Below are 22633 nucleotides of genomic sequence, written 5' to 3'. Positions count from 1 at the left end.
CAGGTAAAATTATGGACTCGGGTTCAAATGGCACAAATTATACACTAGAACAACTGCTGATAAGGTTGATTTTGGTCTAAGATTTGAGTGTATAATTTAATTTGGGAAAATTCTTATGGGTTGATGGCATTGATCAGGTTTGGAGACTTAAATATTAGATTTGTGATTATTTTATAATGTATAACCATTTCCAAGCATGGTTGTCAAATCTCGTATCGTATCGTGTATCGAAAACCTGTATCGCGTATTGTATTGTATCATAGGATACGCTATTTTCAAAAAAATTACTATTATTCCAAAGATTAATTAAAGAATTTTGTGGTATTATTGGCTTCAAGTTATGGTATTACGTAATCAAAATTAATCACAAAATTAAAAATATATATCATTTTCTCTCAATTATTCATATCATTTTCAAAATCAATGTCAATATCTATATCTTCACTTGTATTATTATTATCATGCAAAATGGGCAACACATGTTCATTTTCACTTTCTCTATGCAAAATAGGTAAATTTAGACAGATTTCAGTGAACCAGGTTGGGTGACCTATATCCGACCGGAAATTTTTTTGGGCTTTTGGTCCAAATTAATGAAATCATATTGATATTTTTAAAGATACGAATAGGTACGTATCGTATCGTAGGATATATATCAACGTATCGAAAGGTTTATGATACGCTTTCTTATACGTATTATTAACGATTCGTATCGAATTGTATCGTAAGATATGTATCATGTATCGTAAGATGCTAAAAACCATGTTTCCAAGTACAGTTTGAAAATTAAATTTTATTTCTTAAAGTTGGAAATGAAGTCAAATGCTTACCTCGAAAAAAAAGTCAGTACCCATGGATAAGCGTATAAAGTCTTTTTAATTAACAGTATTCAAATGAATTTTTTAGCTAATAATTAAGCAAATTAATTAAATTAATTTGAGCAAAATCATTTTATAAAGCACTAAATATGCCAACCCAATGGATGTGTAGATTCTTAATCCCAACCATAGAAAAAAAAATGCAGTAAAAGTAAAGGTCTTAGTCTTACATGCCTTTTGTCCTTTATGCTTCCATATGCGTTATTGGTTGTTGAGCACAATTACAGAAAATGCAATGAATTTGTTTGAAGATGGGATTCTCGTGTGTTTATTTATTCATTTCATCTAAAAAATTTCACTCGAGCACTCGGTGTTAGAAGGATCAAATTAAATCACAATGATCAATTCCTGATACACTTTTTACCTCTACAAGTAAATTCCATTCATCATCATTATAGAGTCTATTATTCACCTTTGTCTGTTCACCTCACATTGCCCAAAAACTTTATTTAAATTTAGGTTCAAAACTTTCACTTTGATTTTCCAATGAAAACACCAAATTTCCTGCTTCCCAAACCTCCTTATTCTAGATTCGACAATTTCTTACTATAATTGTCACCGGTTATCAGTAAAGTCAATAGAAACAACCACTACCATCGCTTACAGTTCTAAGCAAATTATAGGAGTGACAAATGTCACTTTACATATGTGTGAGTGGTTCCAAATGAATGCATTTGATACTACAAATTGTATTTAACTTGTCATTTCTAAGATGAATTAACTGTGCAAATCATATTAAATGTTTTGCAAAGGCTGAAATATGGTATCATAGTTTTAATTATATGTATATTAAGGTGAGAAAAACAAATATATATATATTTTTTTTTGTAGAAATTAAAATAATTGGCCTAAAGGTTGGTTAGATGAGTGGTCCAGGATGGTTTGCGGGGAGGCTTTCAGCTGTAGAATTATTGAATTAATAAGAACAAAAATGCCTAACAATAAAGAAGGAAGGTATGCATCCAAGAAAAGAAAGCAACATCCCCTTACTCACTCATTTAATTTTTGTTATCATTGATTGTGGCTGTGCAATGTTAATTTAATATTTTAATTATGTTGAGAAATCAAGTCTCTTATCTTTAGTAGCTGTATAAGATAGACTATTGTTCTGTATTTTGTATCTAGATAATTATAGTTATTATTCTGGATCATAAACTTTAAGATCTAAGGCTTGTATATTGGCTATTTATGTCTACTGATTGTGAAAATAATATTGTAGCTTTTTCCTTAACATCTCTTGTTTCCTACTATTCCTTTGTTTTCTACTAATTATTCAAGGTTTAACCTTGATTTTAATGGTGAAAATTAATTTTGAAAGTTATGGTCATAATCTATAATCATACACAACCTTACCCTAATATACATTTATTTTGTGTATACTAATTTGAGAATGTGCTAATTATATGTTTATGGTGCATTCAATTTATTGATATCATAATGATAATCTTAGAAGATTCATCTAAATTGTGTAAGTATCACTTAAAAATGAAATGGGATGTAGTGATAAAAGAGAGTAGACATTTGGTAAAATATCGCTTTCTTATTTGGAAAAACCTGTATAGTTGGATAGATTGTTTTATGACAAGAATTTAAGCTCTCTAAGTATTGGTGTGGACAAGTTTGATAGAAATTGTTGAGAAGGAGCAAACCACTACTATGAGTCGGCCCTTTTTTTTTAAATAATCCGAGTAAAGTGTTTAATGAAGATAAAGTATATTCTTGTATAGTTTGGGTAGTTATAAATTTTTAATTTAAGATAAAGACTTTTTAATATAGGTGTATTTATGTGAAAACAAACGGTAAACAAACAATAATAAACGTCTTATATCTTAAATCTTGAAGAGATATAAACCTAAAATAAATAAATCAGCCTTTAAATTGCTATTTGACTGACCCTCTTTTTTTTTTTTTTTTTTTTTTTTTTTTTTTTTNCAACGGACAAGAGATTGATGTGATTCACGTCAGCAACATTTTTCATCAGGAACTAAACAGAAAAGTGAAACAGAGTCATATAAATTAGCAGTACCTTGAGAGTATCGTGCATCGAAAGCGAAGCCGAGGGAGATGCTGAAGCTACAGAAAGCATTGTTGAAGCCATCTGGTTTCAACTGTTACGAATCAACGAGAGGAACAATAAGATTTTATGAAGATATAACCAAATCAATTCTAATGTATGCGTGATCTACAAAGCGAAATATGTAAACAAATATATCGAGAAGGTATCAGATTGCGATATCAAATGAAATTTCACCTAGCAAAAGATGGATGTGTCGATGAGTACGAAGGAGAAGACTGGTGTGATCTTTAGAGTGACAAAGTAGCGTTTGAATCGACGCTGATACAGTGAGGAGAAGTAGTTGTCATTGCTATATCCGTGTGCTGAAGATCAAGGGTGAAATAGTCTTTTTAAGTCATAAAAGGTTTGGTTTGAGTAGTAAGTAGTAAGCGATGGGCGATGTTGGGTGTTAACGGAGTAAAAGGTAACTTTGGACTGCCATTTGTCAGCAAATGAGTGGCGCCACGTTCGGCCCAACTAAATTCTAGTGTTAAGAGCGGACTTTTTCGGGTCGGATGGATCCCATGCGACTAATTTCAATGAGTTGGTTATGTGGTTGTAACTGCAAAAATATGGATGGTCTTAATCCAGAGTAATCCAGATTAATCTGGATTATTAAGATCTGTCACTTGCACTAAGGAGACGCTTGGTTGGAGAAAACGTGAGATTATTAAAGTTATATCATCTTATATTATTTGATTACTATATTTGATTGTCAAATAATATAAGATTTCGATAATCTTCAAATATCAATAGTATTTATTGGTAGTAATTAGAGGTGTTTAAAAAAATACAAAAACTGAACCGAACTGAAAAATCGGTCAACCAAAAAAAGGGTTCAGTTATGGTTCGAAAAATTTAAAAAACTGAATTTTCGGTTCGGGAGAAATTAGAAACGGTTAATCGAAAACCGGTTTTCTAAACCGGTTTTTCAAATATATATATTATATTAAATAAATAAATAATAACCTAAACTAAAATAAATCTCTAATTCACTCAATCTAAAATCCCAACCTAAATTTTTTTCCTTAGTTTCCAATGTATTGTCTATATTTACAATTTAATTTAAGACAAAATTAAAAAAAAAAAGTTTCATAAAAAAAAAAGGGAAAACCGGTTCAAAACCGGTTATTCCTAAAATCGGTTTGGTTTCGGTTCGGGAAAATTCCCAAACCGAAAATTCGATTCAGTTTAGAAAAGATGGTTAACCGCTTTTGAACACCCCTAGTAGTAATATTGGAAGTAATTTGCTTACCTCAATTTTCTTAGGTATTCTAAGATTACCAGGGTAGTTTTTTTTTTTTTTTTACAATTCTATTCCTTATTAATAAAATTTTAAAACAATAATACCCTTATTTTTAAATTTATATATATGAATTACTATTACATCCAAATTAATTAACTTTTTAAACAAAATTACCTTTGAATTCAAAACAAATTGCAACCCACCCAAGCCATCACCCCCACCCACCTGCTGTCGGCAACTATCGCCATGACCAATAGCCGCCGAAATGACACACGAAAGGCCGAAAATGACCGCCGTACGCTGATATGACCATTTGACTAGATATCTAACCGAAAATGGCCAGATCGTGTCAGATCTAGCCATTGACGGCCAGATCTCTAGCCGGAAATAACCATACGATGCACGAAGGCCATTTCCTGCCTTCCATGAGCCGTTAGGTTGTCAACTGTCGATGACCTGCGGTGGTTTTCAACGACTGGCAATGGTTAGATTGGTGAGAGTGCTTTGTTGATTTTTAAAACTTTTATTATGAAATTGTTTTTGTTAAGATTTTAAATGCAGGTGGTTATAATAATTTGAATAATAATCAATATTAAAAAATAATATAATAATAATAATAATAATAATATTTAATTAAAAGACAATTTAATAATTTAAATAACATACTCACCAATTTATTTCTCCTAACCATACATATTTTCCTAAACATTCCCAATAATCTTCAATGTAATCTAACTTTCCAATAATTCAATATTCCTAATAATCTAACATTCTCTTAACCAAATGTGTTCAGTTAGAGAAGAATTTTATTGATGAAGATCAATGATAGAAAATGTTCTCTACAATTAGTCGAAGTTATTATTATTATTATTATTTGGGAAGTTTGTAATACAAGCTACTGTGCACTTGACATATCGAAACAAGATGTGAAGAGCCCGCGACTGCGCACACCGCCAACTGGTCAATGGTGAAGACATGCCCATATAACATTTGGCCTTCCATTGAGCAGCTATATATTTCTATCCATAGTAAGAGGAGTTATTTGACTGAAAATAAGGAAATTAAATAGAAAAGTGAAGGTATAACTACTGTGTCCTATTCCAGATTTGCGAAGACGACGACTCTTCGCTGTGCAATATCAATGTGCATATACATCTACCAACTTTTATCACTCCAACTAAAAATCATAAGTAACAACCTTAACGCGCACAATCAGCTTTCCCCTGTCCACTGAATCATACCAAGCAGTTAACTATTTTGTTCCTTCCCTCTGTCTCTTTGAAAATTCAGTTACACGAGTCAAGAATGGAAAAGTATGACCATGAGCATTTTAACTGCTGAGCTACTTCATCTCCGACTAAAGGTTTTTAACTTCCTCTGAAGCAATCGAAATCACTAAGCCATAAATTTTAGCATTACTTAGAAAGGCAAACCTAAAAGTTTAACATTAACATATCGGTCAGAGCCCGTAAAACATGCAAGCAACTCATCCACAGATGTCAACCTAAGAACAATTTTTTTACCCGAGTGACAAACCAGGAGAAACAACCCATCCAGGTGCATTCGATTCCGGCAGATTACTTCTTGAAATACAAGCATAAAAAAAACAGAAAAAGAAAGATAAACATGCCTAGTATAAACCTATTTTATACTTGACAACAAATCTAATTCTTCCCCTCTATATTCTTATCTCATACAAAAACATGCCTAGTATATTCGTATTTCATAATCAAATGACAGTTCAAATGTAATATCCTAGTAATTTCAGTTGCACAATAGAAAGAGGCCTGATAGCTAAAAAGAAACAGACTATGATTAACCCGTGGTATCACTAAACTACAGAGAATTATCAATCTTCAGTTAAAGAGTTGAATAACCAAAAACCATTATTACAAACATGAACTGCAACACAGGCCAAACCAGCTTTGGGAGATACAATCAAAAAATCAACCTATATGAACCCATCAGTAATAACAAACATATAAACTTCGATAATTTCCACAGGCATTAATACTTGAACAAAACTGAATTAACTAAAAGGAAAAAGGAACTTAAGTATAAATTGAAGGAACAAATTCCGAACAATAATAAAAGCCCAAAACATTAAGGAGTCTTATGAGTTCCGTATACAAATGCGTTTTTTCTCAACTGAATACAAAGCATAAAGCTTGTATCACCATGGTCTTTAAGACAACTAAACACTCTAAATTACTTTAAAATAAGCTTAAACAGATCAACAAAAGATCCATCCGAACAAACACCTTAGAATCCAAGCTTGGTACGACGCCAGTGCCTGCGCTTTGCGTTATACCTGAAAAATAAAATCAACAGAAAGAACAACAGTTAGATATCTCTCATCGTTCTTAATACAGTTTCAACATAAAGATAAATAAGAGAATGAAAAAATGCCTGATAGTGTTATCGGTACGCATGCGGATCCAGTGAGGGATAGGCCTGTTTTGCCTCATCTTCTTGGCCAGTTTCTTCTTGATTATAAAAGTCTTGTGTGACGGCTGTTGATATATTCATGTAATATATCAATTACAGATCAAAAACCCAAACCAACAATCACTTAATTCTACCGAGAAAAAGAAAGATGAAGAGAGTATTACCATTTTCGCTTCTCTTCGATCGGCTGCCGAGTGGGAGACAAACTCTCAGTAGCGAAAACCCTAATCGTAAAAACCCGAACGGGAAGGAAATGTGCTTTTTATATTATAGGGCACTCGGATAATTGGACTAGTCTGGACCGACTCGCAAGTTGGGCTTCTTGGGTCCCAACATAAACAGCCCATTTAACCGTTCTTAGGTCCCAAATTATTGCCAACAACAAATCAGCCATACATTTCCTCTCGTATCCAACTGTGAACCAACATTCCTAACGGCATATGTTTGTTGTATTTATATTTTGAAATAAAAAATGAAATTATGGAACCAGCGAACTTTCTCCAAGTTATTGCAATTAGGGGTGTTCAAAATCGGTTAACCAATTTCTTGAACCGAATCAGTTTTTTGGTTCAGAAATTTTCCTGAACCAAAACCTAACCGCTTAGAAAAAACCAATTAACCGGTTTTCCTCTTAAACTTATTATTATTATTATTATTTTTTAATTTTCCCTGATTTAAACCGTTTAAGTGCAGAGTTGTAATATCATCTACTACACATTTGTAAAATCTTAGTTTTCCTTACACTAAAATCTTAATAATCAATTCTCTGATTCTAAAAATCACAATCAAATAATATTCTTTTGTTTTTGGTGTTACACCTAACATCAACCATGCCTGAAGATTTTAGAGAAGATTCAAACTCCAATTCCAAGATTAATATGAAGAAAAGCTTTAAAGTCCAAGATTCATAATCCACTTAAATTCCACTCATAACTTCCACTTAAGTTCCAAGATTTCGTTACTTACGAAGAAAACCTTTAAAGTCAAATACAGTAATGTTAAGAAAGAGCAATCCATATGATTATTGTATTGTTGACAACTCAAAATGATAACCAAATAAAATATTGATAATCCAATAAACCGTTTTAATTCAAAAATTTTAGAGAAGATTTCAACTCTAATTGGAGGTTTAGAATGTGGAGAGGAAAAGAATATCTGATTGTTTGTGTCTCTATGACGAATCTGAAGAGGGACGAAGCTGAAGAAGATGAGTGACTGAGCTGAAGAAAGACAAAGCTGCTGCTGGAGGTGAGAGTGACTGAGCTAAAGAAAGACAAAGCTGTTGCTGGAGGTGAGAATGAAGAACTACGAAGCTGCTCCTGCTGCCGGAGGTGAGAATGAAGCTGTTTTGAAGGAAAATCAAAGCTAGAGAGAATCGACGAAGCTGCTGCGGCAATGCTCTGTGACTGTAAATCTGTAATAGTGTAATGTGGGGTGTGGGTGGACGGTGGAGACTGGAGAGTGGAGACCAGAGAGAACAAAGACTGAAAACTGAAAATAAAAATGAAAAGGGGATTTAGGTTTGATTAATGCTACAGTTATACTATTTTTTTACACTATTCTATAAATATCATGATGTGATATATGTTACAATCACATAAATTTTATTATAATATTAAAAATTTAAAATAATTAAAAATATAAATTCTATTATAATATTAAAAATTTAAAATAATTAAAATTTTGTGTGGCTGTAACATATGTCAATCATGATGTAATGAAAATTGTGTAAAAAAAAGATGTAAATATAGCATTACTCTTTAGGTTTAAAGATTTATTTTATTTTAATTTAATTTAATATATTTAATTATTTGTAGAGAATACATAATATAAATTTGAGAAACTTATGACGCTTTATAACAATACATAACTAGCTTTGTAGCTTGCGGGATCCAATTGATCATTTTAAAGCTTGCGGGATCCAATTGATCATTTTAAGTTTTAGAGAGTTTAAACTCATTCTCAAAAGTTAACCCAAAAGAAAAGAGAATTCAACCATATATATATATATATACACATCATAACATTCTATCAAATTGGTAATATAAGACAAATATAACTTCTAATATTATAGGAATAAAGGAAAATGGAGCTTTAAAGCACTCAAAAATCCAATTCTTCTTAGCGTACAAATGGAATAAGGAAATACTCAGCATAGAATAACTGCAGATCAAGTAAACAGAAGTAGTCAGTCTGGGGCTATGCAAAAACGAGGGAGATATATATGCTAGTGTGTGATGGGACATATGCTGATCAGAAAAAGAGAAATCATTTGCCTTCCAAATGAACATGTAAAAAGAAGTTATCAATACTTTACTTGAGAGATCAATAGATCGAGCTCGAAGCCACAGAAAGGAGGCGAGTGTGCAGTGGCCCAGTATCTGCATTAGAAAGAGAATCCTTATTAATTATATATGAGAGATTAATTAAGTACTACATGAAGTACTTAAAGAACAAAGCACAATTCCTTACAGTGACAAGCTTGCTAATTGATAGGGAAGATGAAGAAGCTCCCACCATTACAGCAGCTCCATAAGCCATCAACAGCATTTGAACACAAAGCCAAAATACCTTGTGAGAAAACCAGGCAACTAATATTTGTAAGTCAACAAATACGGTCTGTTTCCATTTGGTTAGAAAAGAAAGGAAAATCTGAAAACAGAGTCACATATACTCACTCTTTCTTGACCTAGGCTGACACTAAAGGATTGGATGCCAAAATATCTGTCGCCATCTATATCAGGTATATCCTGTGTTAAGGGTCCAAAACAAGTAAATATGTAAAAAAGTGCTTAGGAAATTAAGCACTAAGATGTCAAGGAAGGAAGTATTCTGAATTACCTTAAATAGTGCTATAACAGTAGAGAAGAAGCACATGAAAGCGGTAGCAAATAACAATGATTTTGTGATTACTATAGGTCTACCAAGCACATATTTCTGGATGTATGAACAGCTTCATCATCAGTTACGAATAAATTAATTTAATATATAGAAGAAGGGATTGATGAATTAAACCTGAGTGTGTATAAAGAAAGCAAGTTGAATAACAAGTGCCCTCACAAACAGGATGCAACTTGCAGCCAGAAATGGGTGTCTCTTCCATCTAAGAAAGGGATGCTACAAGAAGAACCACAACGCATTAAGCAGTCTCATCAGAACGGAATAATATAATTGATTTGATGATTTCATTTGGCTTTGTAAAGCAGTTACCTCGACGGAATAAACAGTTCCAAGCAGACCGCCTATGAGGAGAGCAAAAACCAGTGGTGGAGATTTAGAAATAATCCCCATACCCAGACTCTGAAAATTGAGATCAGGTAAGAAAATTTTAAGAGGAACATTGCTAACAGAAAAATGGTTTTACAGTTAGACAGATTAATTAATAACTAAAGAAACATAAATAATTATAGTGCATATTGTACTATTCAATCTAACAACCCTCTAACGTGGCCACAAAGTAGTACGGGGAAAACGATTTAATATTAATTTATAAAACACAGTCATGGATTTTTAAAAAAGCAGTGGCATTTGAAGATTGCTGCCAATCTGCTTACCATCAATAAAGCCGCGGAAACAATTGCAGTTCCTGTTCCCATCGAGAAATCACCAGAAGCGAGGGGAAGATAAGGCTTATTAACCTGTGAACATTAACAATAAACTGAGATAAATAATCCTAAAGTGTTACTGCTGTTGCATCATGCATGAATACAATAATGAACTACCAGTTATACCTTGTCTATTTCAACATCAAACAACTGATTTAAACCCACAATGTAAATATTCATCAATATTGAGGGCACCAAAGCCTGGAATATCAACAAGCAGGGGCGGATTCAGCCCCTTTAAGGGTAGGCTTGGGCCTACCCTCAGATTTGGAAAAAAAATTATTATTATACAGGCCATAAAGAATTGTTAATTAACATATATATCCAGATCCACTTTCAGATTTTTAAAACATAAGAACTATTATACATACTGTATATCTAGGTCTACAAAAACACTTATTATATATATATATTTATTTATTTAAAGCCCACGTCATATTAAAAGTTTAAAACTCTCTTCAGTGTTTTTCTACACAGTTTTACCTTTTTTTTTTTTTATGATTTTATCCCCAAATTCTTTATTCTCTCTTTCTCTTTCTTATGTTATTCGCTCTTAAAATTTTTGAAGACTGAAATTGTTAAATTTTCACTACTCAAGGTGTCATAATTAGCTCCATTTTTTGTTTTATCGATTTTAGGATGCGTATTGTTCATTTCAATTTAGTTTATTTAAGGATTGAATCATTTTTTTTCTTTTTGAGGTTTTTTATTCTAATTTGAGAGAAAAAAATATTAATCTTGTGAGTTTATTTTGTATTTTCTGTCTAAGAATGAATCTGCTTTCTCAAATTAAAACCTTAACTATATTTTAAAGGACGTTATTCTTCACCCTTCACCCACTACTTTCCCACATTTTAAACGTCACCATTCAGTTGTTCAAAATTATTAAAGAAATTTGAGTTACTATCTGTGTTTATACCAAAAAAATTTCCCCTCTTTTATTAATTCATATTAAAAGTCAACGTAACATTGACTTGATTTAAGTTTTGGTTGACTTTAGCTTAATTAGGCTAAGTTTGATCAACGCTATGAAAATTTATATTGTAATCTTTGAAAGCCAAAAATAAAAATATTAAAAGAAGGTTTTGTTCAAGGTTTACTCAACACTTTTACTCAAAATTTTGCTTCTCATAGATTTATTCAAGTAAAAAAATATTGTGTTATTGTATATGTTTTTTTCTTAGGTTCTTACTATTGTATTATTTTTTTAATTAAGGTTTAGTGATTTTTTAATGTTTTCACTAGTTATTTGGCAAATAATGACAGAGCCGCAGAGGCCCCCCCTCGACAAAAATTCTGGATCCGCCACTGTCAACAAGGATCGATCAATGTTATTATTCAAATTTGAAATAATCATCATAAGCAGTTTTGTTTTGTTTTCTCTCTTAGAGACTGTTACCTAAAATAATCATGTTACCTTCAATAATCCCATGAAAAATGTGGGAGTCAAATCAGCAACATTTACTACCGGAAGAAGGGAAACCGATAGTATCCCTATAATCTGACCAAACAAAAATAAATATATAAATGAATCGATCTTTAACCACACTTAATAAGGGTAGTACTTTCAAGGAACTCACAGTGCCAATAACGGTATGAGGACGACTAAAACGATAAAATGCGTTAAGTTTCTGGGAAAAAACCTCCAGAAAGCTGGTTGCGTTATCACCATCATCCATAATCATTTTGTAACGTGACACGATTAATAAAGTATCTCTTGAGTGGTTTAAAATTGACGTCGTTTATTATTATTTTCTTTCTGTTTCTATTAATATTATTGGCTTCTATGAATGAAACTGCGTTTGAACTTCTGATAGGCTTCCAGCAGCTTAGCTGAGCGCAACGTTCTTGTCTCACTGCCGATTCAAGTGCTACAACACAACCTGGATAAAGCAAATATTTAATTACAAATTTAAACTGTTAAACGTTAACCACTAATTACAGCTTTGGTATTATCAAAAAATCAAAAATAAAATCTCCACCAAGATGAAGATAGAAATAGTCAAGAACATAATCAAAGGTTGAGACTGAGAGTGATGGAGAAAGGAGAAACATACATACCCTGCCCTGAAATATGGTGATACCTTAGAGGGAAGCTTGATAATGAATAAGATTGAGGCATGGCTGCTCTCTCTTTCCTTCTGTATACAATACAAAACTTATAGGAGGAAGCGATTGTACTTTTTACCAGCGATCGTTTATTCCTTTGCTTAATTTTTATCACTGTTTAATATCAAAGTCGATAACTGTAAATTACTAGTTTAACAACTCAACAAATTTTCCAACTTTTTGAAATTCGAAACTAAAGCCATCGATTTGCACACAGAATTTTGTATGATATTATTTACTAGTAAATATTCAATGTACTAATATCACTTATAAATTTATTTATTATTTATGTTCTTCGCTATATATAATTACCCTATTTGGCTGACTTTCTCACATTCACACCTAGAGATACTCGAACAAGAAAAAATACCTAATCACATTCTCACTTCTTTCTCTGGATTTTTCAAACTTATGATGCATAATTAAAAGCATGAATTCGTGAATACCTGCAATCACTTAAACCATGCTCTAATCTATAAAAATGTTTTAAATCATCAATAAATTGAAAAAAAATGTAAAAAATTCATAAACCTATTTTCTTAAATTATAATGTGACAGTGAGTCAATGACAGAAACAAAAAAGTCATCCAAATTTAATATGAAAGCTGGATTTTTGCAACTTTGTATTCATACTGATGACACAGACAATGCAGTCTTTTACATCCCCAATCAGCAGCACCAATGTACAGAAGTAAGTAAAGGATTCCATAATTGTGAAATTCAACCTCCTCCATGCGCTATTTAAGTCTAATTAGCCAAAAGGGGTGCTAGGCCCCACATAGATGCCATCAGAAAGTTAAGCTTGTGGGACACCATGATACCGACCCATGCACGCCCATCTCCTCAGCTTTAATATTCAAGGCCTTCCTCATGTCCCACGCACACGATCTTCTAAAAACATCTAAGAATAACTAATGAAAATATTTGCAAAATCTCGAAAAGTTTAATAATTGCAAGGATCCACACCATTGCAATGAAAGAGCAGTTTTATTGGAAGGATATGATAATAGATAAAGATAAGCCCATAAACACTCCTCATTAACTTTTGTTCACAAATATAAGAACTCGTAATTGATCAGTTTATATTAGGTCAGATAGGATTTATTGTAAACTGATCAATTACGAGCTGAAACATCACATTGGTGAGAGGAAGTTAGGAAGAATGGTTTGAGGAAATTTAGCTGATAGGACTTCCCAAGTTTCAAATTGAGAATATAACCTTGAAAAGGTTTTTGATTTTTTTTTTTTAAAAAAAAATCTAACCTGGTACACTTAAGTGTACTTAAAGCAGCAAAAAGGGTTAGGGTGAAAAGATTTAAATGTTTGTGGGTTAAAGTATAATAAATAGAAGTTGGTTTAAAATTTGAAAGACAAAACACATTCCTCCACCATTAACACATTCTTCTTCCTCTGCCATTAACACCTTCTTCTTCCTCCGTCATTAACATCTTCTTCGCCAAAGATCCGCCTCTTCCTACTCCTGACATTTCGTCCAGAGATGTGTATCTCCTCTTTGCATTTTATATTTCTATTTACAAAGATTTAATGATGGATTGAGTTTGGGTTATGATTTTGATTATGTGGTTTAGGTTCTTGGGTAGTGTTTGATGTAATACAAGTTGAAAGGAGTAAGATTTGTTAATGATTTTCTTGCATTGTACGTAGGTGGGGGTGGTAGCAGCGATTATAGGTGAAAATGTATTCTGGAGCTAATGGATCACTTAAGCGATCTAGTATAAGTCTGGTATATGGCAGCAGATCGCTTAAGCGATCGGGTATGGCAACAGATCGCTTAAGCGATCGGGTATATGGCAGCAGATCGCTTAAGCTATTAGACTTATTTATACCAGATCGCTTAAGCGATCTAGTAAGCGATACACCAGATCGCTTAAGCGACTCATCAAATGTTTTTTAAAATCTATCTAACCCTTAATATATCGGTTAATAAATTNTGCTAGGCCCCACATAGATGCCATCGGAATGTTAAGCTTGTGGGACACCATGATACCGACCCATGCACGCCCATCTCCTCAGCTTTAATATTCAAGGCCTTCCTCATGTCCCACGCACACGATCTTCTAAAAACATCTAAGAATAACTAATGAAAATATTTGCAAAATCTCGAAAAGTTTAATAATTACAAGGATCCACACCATTGCAATGAAAGAGCAGTTTTATTGGAAGGATATGATAATAGATAAAGATAAGCCCATAAACACTCCTCATTAACTTTTGTTCACAAATATAAGAACTCGTAATTGATCAGTTTATATTAGGTCAGATAGGATTTATTGTAAACTGATCAATTACGAGCTGAAACATCACATTGGTGAGAGGAAGTTAGGAAGAATGGTTTGAGGAAATTTAGCTGATAGGACTTCCCAAGTTTCAAATTGAGAATATAACCTTGAAAAGGTTTTTGATTTTTTTTTTTTAAAAAAAAATCTAACCTGGTACACTTAAGTGTACTTAAAGCAGCAAAAAGGGTTAGGGTGAAAAGATTTAAATGTTTGTGGGTTAAAGTATAATAAATAGAAGTTGGTTTAAAATTTGAAAGACAAAACACATTCCTCCACCATTAACACATTCTTCTTCCTCTGCCATTAACACCTTCTTCTTCCTCCGTCATTAACATCTTCTTCGCCAAAGATCCGCCTCTTCCTACTCCTGACATTTCGTCCAGAGATGTGTATCTCCTCTTTGCATTTTATATTTCTATTTACAAAGATTTAATGATGGATTGAGTTTGGGTTATGATTTTGATTATGTGGTTTAGGTTCTTGGGTAGTGTTTGATGTAATACAAGTTGAAAGGAGTAAGATTTGTTAATGATTTTCTTGCATTGTACGTAGGTGGGGGTGGTAGCAGCGATTATAGGTGAAAATGTATTCTGGAGCTAATGGATCACTTAAGCGATCTAGTATAAGTCTGGTATATGGCAGCAGATCGCTTAAGCGATCGGGTATGGCAACAGATCGCTTAAGCGATCGGGTATATGGCAGCAGATCGCTTAAGCTATTAGACTTATTTATACCAGATCGCTTAAGCGATCTAGTAAGCGATACACCAGATCGCTTAAGCGACTCATCAAATGTTTTTTAAAATCTATCTAACCCTTAATATATCGGTTAATAAATTTTGTTTTTTTATGATTGCTTAAGCAACCAAGGTTAAAAGCAAAGGATCGCTTAAGCGATAAAATAAATCGCTTAAGCGATCGTGCGTCTGGGCACTTATTGATTATGTCTTGTTCATGATTGCTTAAGCGACCAAGTGTAAAAGTGTAGAATCGCTTAAGCGATAACATAAATACAACCAAATCTCTTAAAAGACTAAGTCTAAATACACATGATCGCTTAAGTGAGAAATGAAATCTCTTAAGCGATCCAGTGTATTCGGATTATTTTTATTGTATTTCACTAGATTGGTTAAGCGATTAACGCTATCTTAAACATATAAGGTGTACGATTCGGTCAGTGGACCATGACCGTTATTATATTTTAATTAAATTAGTTCTTTTACGGCTATATTAAACATATACGGTGTAGAATGTTTACGTCTATATTAAATATATCAGGTGTACGATTTGTTCAGTGGACTATGACCGTTATTATATTTTAATTAAATTAGTTCTTTTATGGCTATATTAAACATATATGGTTAGAATGTTTACGTCTATATTAAACATATCAGGTGTACGATTCGTTCAGTAAACCATGACCGTTATTATATTTTAATTAAATAAGTTCTTTTATGGCTATATTAAACATATATGGTGTAGAATGTTTACGTCTATAGTAAACATATCAGGTGTATGATTCGTTCAATGGACCATAACCGTTATTATATTTTAATTAAATTAGTTCTTTTACGGCTATATTAAACATATATGGTGTAGAATGTTTACGTCTATATTAAACATATCAGGTGTACGATTCGTTCAGTGGACCATGACCGTTATTATATTTTAATTAAATTAGTTCTTTTACGTCTATATTAAACATATGTCCATAAACATGGAAAAGAAATATTGAAGTAAATTACCCTTAATCGCTTAAGCGATCACATCAATTTAGACTTAGTCTACAGAGTGCAAAACAGATGGTTGCAGAGTTCAATTTTATATCAATATTATATTTTTTATATATTACTTTCTTGCCAAGAACTAACAAAAATAATAGAATAACAATAGACATTTCAGCTTTATGTACGATGTTGATCAATAAAGACCGAAGTGTTCTTTTCACATTCTATTGAAACGAAAAAGATAATTAATAATAATAAATAATTAATAAAAAAGAACTAAATATTAAATAAACATTACGGAATACAATTTCTCACTCAAACCTTCACAATATCAAAAGATTCGCTAATAAGTCTTCAACGGTTGGCCTTGGCAACTCTCTCGATTTCATCATTCTTCTTGATGGCATAGCTGGAAATACAATGATATAAAATTAGTTTAATACATCACAAAAGATTGACATACAACCAAGAGAAACTAGTGAACAAGTAAATGGAACAACATCTAGCCACTCACAAAACTATTCAACACCCAAAACAACTTGTCTCATGTCTAATAATAGCCAAGTGCCTATAATGTAGGAAAAAAAAAAGTTATTAACCGATATATTAAGGGTTAGATAGATTTTAAAAAATATTTTCAGAATCGCTTAAGCGATCTGGTATAAACAAGTCTGATCACTTAAGCGATTTACTGCCATATACCCGATCGCTTAAGCAATCTGCTGCCATATACCAGACTTCTAGTATCGCTTAAGCGATCTGCTGTTATATACCAGACTTATACTAGATCGCTTAAGCGATCCATTAGCTCCATAATACATTTTCAGTGATCTTCACCTATAATCGGTGCTACCACCCCCAGCTATGCACAATGCAAGAAAATCATCAACAAATCTCACTCATTTCAACTTGCATTACATCAAACACAACCCAAGAACCTAAACCACTAAATCAAAATCATAACTCAAACCCAATCCATCATTAAATTTTTGTAAATAGAAATATAAAATGCAAAGAGGAGATATACATTCCTAGATGAAATGTTAGGAGTAGGAAGAGGCAGATCTTTGGCAGAGAAGATGTTAATGGTGGAGGAAGAAGAAGGTGTTAATGGTGGAGGAAGAAGAAAGTGTTAATGGCAGAGGAAGAAGAAGAAGATGTAGAAGAAGAAGAAGAAGATGTAGACAAAGCTTAGAAGAAACAACAACCAGGGGAGGGATGCGTTAATGGTGGGAGGAAGAAGAAGAAAGTGTTTAGGTTTGTTTGCAAGAATTTTGGCTCTTTAAGGACATATTATAATTTTAAAAAGGTTACACCATACTTCGTTAATCCTAATTAACCACTAATCATGTTTAATTAACTTTAATCAATAATAAGACAATTTACTTAACACTTTCAAACTACATGACCTTTTAATTAAATTTGAACTTGATTTGACCTTTTAATAAAATGCCCCGAATGACCTATGATAATATATGTTTATTAATAAATAAATGTAATCAAAATATGTATAATGTTTATGGGCTTTAAATCCGCAATCCTTTGTAGGCGAAGGAGTCCAATATCAGTACACACTCAGCCCATAGATTAGCCCTGTATGGGCCGCCCATTGAGAAAGAAAAGCCCTTTATTTATGCGGCAAAAGAATAAGCTTTAATTTACACTAAAGTCAAGATTTGAATGGAGTTAACTCATTTTAACTATATGATAAATTAATTTAATACTCTTACACATGTAATATGATAATAATAATAACATTACAACTTATAGGAATAAAGGAAAAGGGGGCTTTAAAGCACTTGAAAATCCAATTCTTCTTAGCGTACAAATGGAATAAGGAAGTACTCAGCATAGAATAACTGCATATCAAGTAAACAAAAATAGTCAGTCTGGGGCTATACAGAAACGAGGGAGATATATATGCTTGTGTGTGATGAGACATATGATAGATCAGAAAAAGAGAAATCACTTGCCTTCCAAATGAACATGTAAAAAGAAGTTATCGATGCTTTACTTGAGAGATCAATAGATCGAGTTCGAAGCCACAGAAAGGAGGCGAGTGTGCAGTGGCCCAGTGTCTGCATTAGAAAGAGAATCCTTATTAATTATGAGAGATTAATTAATACTACATGAAGTACTTAATGAACAAAGCACAATTCCTTACAGTGACAAGCTTGCTAATTGGTAGGGAAGATGAAGAAGCTCCCACCATTACAGCAGCTCCATAAGCCATCAACAGCATTTGAACACAGAGCCAAAATACCTAGTGAGAAAACCAGGCAACTAATATTTGTAAGTGAACAAATACGGTCTGTTTCCATTTGGTTAGAAAAGAAAGGAAAATCTGAAAACAGAGTCACATATACTCACTCTTTCTTGACCTAGGCTGACACTAAAGGATTGGATGCCAAAATATCTGTCGCCATCTATATCAGGTATATCCTGTGTTAAGGGTCCAAAACAAGTAAATATGTAAACAAACTGCTTAGGAAATTAAGCACTAAGATGTCAAGGAAGGAAGTATTCTGAATTACCTTAAATAGTGCTATAACAGTAGAGAAGAAGCACATGAAAGCGGTAGCAAATAACAATGATTTTGTGATTACTATAGGTCTACCAAGCACATATTTCTGGATGTATGAACAGCTTCATCATCAGTTACGAATAAATTAATTTAATATATAGAAGAAGGGATTGATGAATTAAACCTGAGTGTGTATAAAGAAAGCAAGTTGAATTACAAGTGCCCTCACAAACAGGATGCAACTTGCAGCCAGAAATGGGTGTCTCTTCCATCTAAGAAAGGGATGCTACAAGAAGAACCACAACGCATTAAGCAGTCTCATCAGAACGGAATAATATAATTGATTTGATGATTTCATTTGGCTTTGTAAAGCAGTTACCTCGACGGAATAAACAGTTCCAAGCAGACCGCCTATGAGGAGAGCAAAAACCAGTGGTGGAGATTTAGAAATAATCCCCATACCCAGACTCTGAAAATTGAGATCAGGTAAGAAAATTTTAAGAGGAACATTGCTAACAGAAAATGGTTTTACAGTTAGACAGATTAATTAATAACTAAAGAAACATAAATAATTATAGTGCATATTGTATTATTCAATCTAACCACCCCCTAACATGGCCACAAAGTTGTACGAGGAAAACAATTTAATATTAATTTATAAAACACAGTTATGGATTGTTAAAAAAGCAGTGGAATTTGAAGATTGCTGCCAATCTGCTTACCATCAATAAAGCCGCGGAAACAATTGCAGTTCCTGTTCCCATCGAGAAATCACCAGAGGCGAGGGGAAGATAAGGCTTATTAACCTGTGAACATTAACAATAAACTGAGATAAATAATCCTATAAGTGTTACTGCTGTTGCATCATGCATGAATACAATAATGAATTACCAGTTATACCTTGTCTATTTCAACATCAAACAACTGATTTAAACCCACAATGTAAATATTCATCAATATTGATGGCACCAAAGCCTGGAATATCAACAAGGATCGATCAATGTTATTATTCAAATTTGAAATAATCATCATAAGCAGTTTTGTTTTGTTTTCTCTCTTAGACTTGACTGTTACCTAAAATAATCATGTTACCTTCAATAATCCCATGAAAAATATGGGAGTCAAATCAGCAACATTTACTACCGGAAGAAGGGAAACCGATAGTATCCCTATAATCTGACCAAACAAAAATAAATATATAAATGAATCGATCTTTAACCACACTTAATAAGGGTAGTACTTTCAAGGAACTCACAGTGCCAATAACGGTATGAGGCCGACTAAAACGATAAAATGCGTTAAGTTTCTGGGAAAAAACCTCCAGAAAGCTGGTTGCGTTATCACCATCATCCTCAGATTTTGAGGCATAACCATCTTGTAACGTGACACGATTAATAAAGTATCTCTTGAGTGGTTTAAAATTGACGTTGTTTATTATTATTTTCTTTCTGTTTCTATTAATATTACTGGCTTCTATGAACGAAGCTGTGTTTGAACTTCTGATCGCCTTCCAACAGCTCAGCTGAGTGCAACGTTCCTGTCTCACTGCCGATTCAAGTGCTACAACACAACCCGGAAAAAGCAAACATGAATACGAAATAAGAATCTTTCTTTAAGATAAACGTACGTGTCGGTGTGCATGCAATTTATTTAATTACAAATTTACAATGTTAAACGTTAACCACTAATTACAGCTTTGGTATTATCGAAAAATCAAACATAAAATCTCCACCAAGATGAAGATAAGCATATTTATTCTTATCTTCCTCGTATATTCGATAACTTCAAATGTAAAGAAGAGAAATAGTCAAGAACATAATCAAAAGGTTGAGACTGAGAGTGATGGAGAAAGGAGAAACATACATACCCTGCCCTGAAATATTATGATACCTTGGAGGGAAGCTTGATAATGAATAAGATTGAGGCATGGCTGCTCTCTCTTTCCTTCTGTATACAATACAACACTTACAGGAGGAAGCGATTGTCTGGATGATCCTTCACTACTTGTTACCAGCGATCGTTTATTCCTTCGCTTAATTTTTATCGCCCTGAAATATTATGATACCTTGGAGGGAAGCTTGATAATGAATAAGATTGAGGCATGGCTGCTCTCTCTTTCCTTCTGTATACAATACAACACTTACAGGAGGAAGCGATTGTCTGGATGATCCTTCACTACTTGTTACCAGCGATCGTTTATTCCTTCGCTTAATTTTTATCGCCCTGAAATATTATGATACCTTGGAGGGAAGCTTGATAATGAATAAGATTGAGGCATGGCTGCTCTCTCTTTCCTTCTGTATACAATACAACACTTACAGGAGGAAGCGATTGTCTGGATGATCCTTCACTACTTGTTACCAGCGATCGTTTATTCCTTCGCTTAATTTTTATCGCCCTGAAATATTATGATACCTTGGAGGGAAGCTTGATAATGAATAAGATTGAGGCATGGCTGCTCTCTCTTTCCTTCTGTATACAATACAACACTTACAGGAGGAAGCGATTGTCTGGATGATCCTTCACTACTTGTTACCAGCGATCGTTTATTCCTTCGCTTAATTTTTATCGCCCTGAAATATTATGATACCTTGGAGGGAAGCTTGATAATGAATAAGATTGAGGCATGGCTGCTCTCTCTTTCCTTCTGTATACAATACAACACTTACAGGAGGAAGCGATTGTCTGGATGAACCTCCACTACTTTTTACCAGCGATCGTTTATTCCTTTGCTTATTTTTTATCGCTGTTTAATATCATAGTCGATATCTGTAAATTACTAGTTTAACAACTCAACAAATTTTCCAACTTTTTGAAATTCAAAACTAAAGCCATCGATTTGGGCACAGAATTTTGTATGATATTATTTACTAGTAAATATATATTCAATGTACTAATATGTTTGTACCAATGTTTATGAATCACTTAAAAATTTATTTATTATTTATGTTCTTTGCTATATATAATTAACCTATTTGGCTGACTTTCTCACATTCACACCTAGAGCTAGAGGTACCACGAACAAGACAAAATAAATATAAACCTAATCACATTCTCACTTCTTTTACTGGATTTTTCAAACTTATGAAGCATAATTAAAAGCATGAAATCATGAATACCTGCAATCACTTAAACCATGCTCTAATCTATAAAAATGTTTTAAATCATCAATAAATTGAAAAAAATGGAAAAAATTCATAAACCTATTATCTAAAATTATAATGTAACAGTGAGTCAATGACACAAATAAAAAAAGTCATCCAAATTTAATATGAAAGCTGGATTTTTGCAACTTTGTATTCATACTGATGACAAAGACAATGCAGTCTTTTACATCCCCAATCAGCATTACCAACGGACAGAAGTAGAGGATTTCATAATTGTGAAATTCAACCTCTTCAATGCGCTATCTAACTCTAATTAGCCAAAAGGGGTGCTAGGCCCCCACATAGATGCAATCAGAATGTTAAGCTTGTGGGAAACTATGATAGCCGACCCACAGACGCCCATCTCCTACCTTTTAATGCTCAAGCCTTTCCTCTTATCCCACACATACCACCTTATAAAAATTTCTAAAAACTGACTAATGAAAATAATTGCAAAATTTCGAAAAGTTTTCTAATTTCAAGGATCCACACCGTTGCAATGAAACAACAGTTTTATTGAAAGGATATGATAATGAATAAAGATAAACTGACAAACATTTCTCATTAACTTTCTCTCACAAACTTGAAGTAACAA

The 22633-nt window shown here is 33.0% G+C and overlaps 3 protein-coding genes across 3 annotated transcripts; all 3 read right to left on the bottom strand.

Moving 5' to 3' along the window:
* Nucleotides 1–6209: 6209 nt before the first annotated feature.
* Nucleotides 6210–6913, bottom strand: LOC116114838 (60S ribosomal protein L39). The gene is made up of 3 exons (XM_031400981.1): nt 6793–6913; nt 6590–6693; nt 6210–6491 (listed from the first exon to the last, which is right to left on the bottom strand). Exons 1-3 carry the CDS (start codon nt 6793–6795, stop codon nt 6443–6445), a joined length of 156 nt encoding a protein of 51 aa, XP_031256841.1. The 5' UTR covers nt 6796–6913; the 3' UTR covers nt 6210–6442.
* Nucleotides 6914–8749: 1836 nt separating this feature from the next.
* LOC116114832 (homogentisate geranylgeranyltransferase, chloroplastic-like) lies at nt 8750–11912 on the bottom strand. Its single transcript, XM_031400974.1, has 11 exons — nt 11814–11912; nt 11651–11734; nt 10360–10434; nt 10183–10266; nt 9839–9928; nt 9644–9745; nt 9470–9565; nt 9307–9378; nt 9101–9199; nt 8905–9009; nt 8750–8791 (listed from the first exon to the last, which is right to left on the bottom strand). The coding sequence occupies exons 1-11, from the start codon at nt 11910–11912 to the stop codon at nt 8750–8752; spliced, it is 948 nt and encodes a 315-aa protein (XP_031256834.1).
* A 6181-nt stretch (nt 11913–18093) lies between these two features.
* On the bottom strand, nt 18094–21730 carry LOC116114802 (homogentisate phytyltransferase 1, chloroplastic-like). Its single transcript, XM_031400951.1, has 12 exons — nt 20760–21730; nt 20148–20452; nt 19985–20068; nt 19793–19867; nt 19615–19698; nt 19272–19361; nt 19077–19178; nt 18903–18998; nt 18739–18810; nt 18533–18631; nt 18342–18446; nt 18094–18227 (listed from the first exon to the last, which is right to left on the bottom strand). The coding sequence occupies exons 1-12, from the start codon at nt 20818–20820 to the stop codon at nt 18186–18188; spliced, it is 1215 nt and encodes a 404-aa protein (XP_031256811.1). The 5' UTR covers nt 20821–21730; the 3' UTR covers nt 18094–18185.
* Between the last annotated feature and the right edge of the window lie 903 nt (nt 21731–22633).

Source organism: Pistacia vera, unplaced genomic scaffold, assembly GCF_008641045.1.
Source record: "Pistacia vera cultivar Batoury unplaced genomic scaffold, PisVer_v2 Contig723, whole genome shotgun sequence".
NCBI lineage: Eukaryota > Viridiplantae > Streptophyta > Magnoliopsida > Sapindales > Anacardiaceae > Pistacia > Pistacia vera.
Note: the sequence above shows the minus strand (reverse complement) of the source record. Positions and strands in the feature narration are given on the sequence as shown.

Excerpts from the sequence above, each read along its gene's own strand:
- LOC116114838 (XM_031400981.1), bottom strand. Across the intron at positions 6,492-6,589 it reads CGTACCGATAACACTATCAG|GTATAACGCAAAGCGCAGGC; the intron begins GCATTTTTTCAT and ends TTTATTTTTCAG.
- LOC116114832 (XM_031400974.1), bottom strand. The coding sequence starts at position 11,912 with ATGGATGATGGTGATAACGCAACCAGCTTTCTGGAGGTTTTTTCCCAG. Across the intron at positions 9,929-10,182 it reads TTTCCGCGGCTTTATTGATG|AGTCTGGGTATGGGGATTAT; the intron begins GTAAGCAGATTG and ends CTCAATTTTCAG. Across the intron at positions 9,200-9,306 it reads TCAGCCTAGGTCAAGAAAGA|GTATTTTGGCTTTGTGTTCA; the intron begins GTGAGTATATGT and ends TTTTCTCACAAG.
- LOC116114802 (XM_031400951.1), bottom strand. The coding sequence starts at position 20,820 with ATGCCTCAATCTTATTCATTATCAAGCTTCCCTCCAAGGTATCATAAT. Across the intron at positions 19,868-19,984 it reads TTTTCATGGGATTATTGAAG|GCTTTGGTGCCATCAATATT; the intron begins GTAACATGATTA and ends TTGATATTCCAG. Across the intron at positions 18,811-18,902 it reads CTGTTATAGCACTATTTAAG|GATATACCTGATATAGATGG; the intron begins GTAATTCAGAAT and ends CCCTTAACACAG.